Here is a 3,953-nt window from a genome sequence, read left to right on the forward strand (position 1 = left end):
TTTGTTATCTATCTATGAAATAAACATTTTTTGGGAAAACAGGAACACTAATTTTGTTCCAAATGGAGGACGAAAAGGAAAAAAAACAAGAATAAGAAAAGAAGGCATGAAATAATCTTAAATTAAAAGTAGGCCCCATATTTAATCTTGACAAATCTTGTTTTTTTTTTTTTTGGTCGGTCCTATTTTACGCCTATTCTAACGCTCACTCTTTAGACTTTTACCCTAACAAATCTTGTTTGAGAGGAGCAAAGGCAATTCATCTCTATTAAAATTGAACAAAAAAATAGTAATAATAAGTGGATGGAAATAGCGAGAGCCTAACCAGTACACTTTTATTGCAAATGTACCATCATTTATAAGTTTAAAGAATGTACCATCATTTATAAGTTTAAAGAAGAAAAGAAATAACAAAGTTAGAATTATGTGATGTGGAGTGGTATCCACGCAATAGACAAAGTATTTCTTATTGATTATAAGCTATTTCTTAGAAATGAAAAGGGAAAAGAAACAATAAAGAAAAGAAAAAGGCATAGGAAGCTGAGGTGACATGTCGACTACGCCGTGTAAGGCCCTTTGCGGCGCCCCACAACACTGTATAATATTAAATATGTGAGAAGCGACAAATTAAGTTTAACTACATCAATTTACGCAGCAATTCCGCATATGCATTTTAGCATCCATGCCACCATCACTCTTCTCTTTGCTCACGCTGGCAAACTTTAGTCAATGAAATTATTTCCATCGTGTAGTACAAGTTCCTAAATTATCACAGAGAATCACCGTTTTTCTTTTGAACGCAGCAGAAAGGTAAAACAAATTGAGTGTGTCGATTGATAGCAGCTCTTTCAAAAGGAATGAGCGGAGAGGCAACAATACATGTGGAGATATGACAATGAAAAGAGCCACAGTCAAGTTCCCCGTGAGCCCTTTTATGTCTACGGTCCACCCTAATAACAGCTATCGACATCAGCCAACAAATAGTAGTCCTAGAGATACGAGTACTCTACAGAAATTGATATACAAAAACGTATGTGGCTGCTTGTGCCGTATTCATGGTCTTCTTCTCTACATTTCAAGATTACATGACCCTTGACAACAAAACAACAAACGGCTTGCTACCACATAAGCTTTCGCGTACCATCTTTTAAAATTTTTCAGTATCTTGAGTAAATCCAGAATGATGAACCTAATACCACCCTATGTGTTTAGGTCGTTCACGATGCCCTGAAGCTTTCTCTCCAGGACTTCTGAGCATATCTGCTCCATCATTCTGTAGAAGGATATCAGATCAGATAATTGTTCGACCGACATCTTCCCAATCACATTCCTTGCCATCTTCTCTCTTTCTTCGTTCAACTTGAGCCTCTCGATGTATGACCCAGCGTTCCTCACTGTCGCACCCATCTGCTTCAACCTCTTCTCTTGTTGCAAACTCAATGCCGTGTTCGACTGCAGAAACCAATGCCCAGTTAAGATTTCAAACTCAAGATTGAACAAACCTTACACGAAGAGTAAACTAGGAAAATTTTCTATTGAGGCCCATCCTGATTTAGCAAAATTCAATGAACACCCCGTACTTTTCAAGGTATCTTATGTACTAGCCAAAATTTAATTAACCTCTTAACTCTATCTAGACAATGGTCTGACTTTTCGATAAAGGGTCTACAAAAGAGGAATACAAACATCGGCTGATGTGAGGATATGTGCTGCAACCACACCGTCCAAAAAGACACAGTATAGCAATTGGATAGCTTAATAGTTACGCCAAAAATGATAGAATTCAGGTTCACAAAGGAGAGCTCAAAGAAGAACAAGAACGATAATTGTTTGTACCTCAAGAAATTCTGCACCCGCTTTAAGTTCGGACTCTTTGGATGGGTTCAGCCCTTGGCCGGTCGTATACAGATTCTTGGCCAGTGAAAAACTGCGGACGATCATCCTCCTCCTCTTCTCCATTTCTTGATCAAGTTTCAGTGGCCTTGGGACCGAAGTCGAGCTAATAAGCTTCTTCTGGTACGCAATCACAGCCTTCACAAACTCCTGCAACAATACAAAGTTCAGTGATGTGTCCACCCATACTAAAAAGGAATCGGACTGCCCAACAAAAACCCATCCCATCACTTTCTAAACTGATTTCGTGAATAGCCATTATAATTGCTGACGTCATTCGTTAACGAATGTCGACAAAAAGGCAATCTTTAAGCACCTGATAGGCGAACGGGCAACCTGGGTAATCGAACTCGTCGGAGTCGGGCTTCCGCATCCGCTCAGGGTGAAACTGGAGGCCCATGATGAACTTGCCCTCTTCAGGATTATAAGCATCCGGATCGTAGAACCCTTCGATCAAGTCATCAGGCGCAAAGGCCATGGGAACAAACCTCTGAGCCAGTCTCTTGACCCCCTGGTGGTGATAACTGTTCACCATTATCTCCATCGTCTTGTCCTCCAATGAGTCCTTAAACCACTCATGCAATGGAGTCTTCTCCAACACCCTGACCGCATGTCTGTGCCCATCATAATCATTGTAATTTATGTGAGCCACTCTCTTCTCTTGGGCAAAATTCCTGCTGACCTCTCTCTCAATGTCTTGATAAAGCGTGCCTCCAGATGCAACATTCAAGACCTGTATCAAGAACAGAATTTGTTAGTTTAACAATAAAAAACACATCTAATTTTGAGTTTGAAATTATATGGATTTGGAACCGTTGAATAAAAGACTGAATTTCTCGGACCTGCGAGCCTCTGCAGATCCCCAAGTAAGGGATGTTGCGCTCGAGGCACAGCTTCGCAAGGCGGAGCTCGATCGTGTCTTTCTCACGGTCGATGGCTGTGTCGCTCGCGTGGAGCCTCCGCACCTCCTCAAGCTCCTCGGGGGAGAGTGTGATGGTGGCATCCTCGGGCTCGTAGAGTGACGGGTCGATGTCCTCGCCCTCGCAGAGGAGGACGCCATGGATCGGCTCGAAGCTGTCGAGCAGCATGTGGACCCCGTTCACGCGGGGACTATTACGGGGACGGCGCCATATCCCACTATGAGATCAAGGTGATATTCACCTGCAACAAAAATTCACTCCCCTTTTTGAAACAATTCAAATCTCATCGGACTTCTTCTGATTTTCCTGACGATTCTCACCACTTCAGGATAAACCCTAATCTAGTTTTCTTATAACCAAAAAAAAAAAAAAAAACACACAAACACGAGCGTATCGCGTCTGCTCACTATACGGATCATATAGTCGAAACGTACGTACCGACGAAATCGACAAACTTGTTCTTGCGAACGGTGCGGCGCGAGACGATGAGGACGCGAGGGAGGATCCCGGAGAGATCAGAAGAAGCCATGGACGACGTCGATGTATGCGGGTGGTTTGATCCTGTCGAGTCTGGTCTTACAATGAAAGGGGTGTCTAGTCTTGCGCCTGCATTTATAGGAGGAAGAGGAGGGGTTACTGGATAAAAATTCTTATTTATTTAAGTAGACTTGAATTATTGTTATTGAGGAAAATTGGTGCATTATTTTCATAAATATTATCTTGTTAGGATTTTAAACGTAAAAACTGAGTGAGCTGTCAACCCATAGAAAGCACACGATCGCAACGTCTTTGCGCCGCGTCGGATCTCCCACTCCTGGGGCTATGGGTTCAAGGGTTTACTTTCTCTATTCTTCTTTAATCGCTAAAAAAGCTATTAAATAAGAATTCTACGACCTTATCGCCAGATATTAAAAATATGACGAAAGAGGAGTTTCTTTCGCATTTTTCTTCGAAATTCTTGTAAAGCTAAAGAACAAAATCCGGAAAGAAAATCTCTGTGCATTATTCTATTTTCCAGCTTCCGTCATTAATTGGTGGATAAGAACGAAGCCATGTCAAAACCTCATCACTTCAAACGAAGCAGTTAAATGCTCCAGCATTACAGCACGATTTTCCCCACCGTTACCGATTCCTGCCAGT

At 41.8% G+C, this 3,953-nt stretch overlaps 1 protein-coding gene across 1 annotated transcript; it reads right to left on the reverse strand.

The window, feature by feature from the left end:
• Positions 1-811: 811 nt before the first annotated feature.
• On the reverse strand, positions 812-3,401 carry LOC120294724 (putative glutamine amidotransferase GAT1_2.1). Its single transcript, XM_039315166.1, is given in 6 exon segments — positions 812-1,452; positions 1,837-2,043; positions 2,210-2,626; positions 2,736-3,004; positions 3,007-3,054; positions 3,252-3,401. Coding segments are annotated over 6 exon segments (1,284 nt in total). The 5' UTR covers positions 3,343-3,401; the 3' UTR covers positions 812-1,200.
• Positions 3,402-3,953: the final 552 nt, after the last annotated feature.

The sequence above is a fragment of the Eucalyptus grandis genome, chromosome 6, assembly GCF_016545825.1.
Source record: "Eucalyptus grandis isolate ANBG69807.140 chromosome 6, ASM1654582v1, whole genome shotgun sequence".
In the NCBI taxonomy this organism is placed as follows: Eukaryota; Viridiplantae; Streptophyta; class Magnoliopsida; order Myrtales; family Myrtaceae; genus Eucalyptus; species Eucalyptus grandis.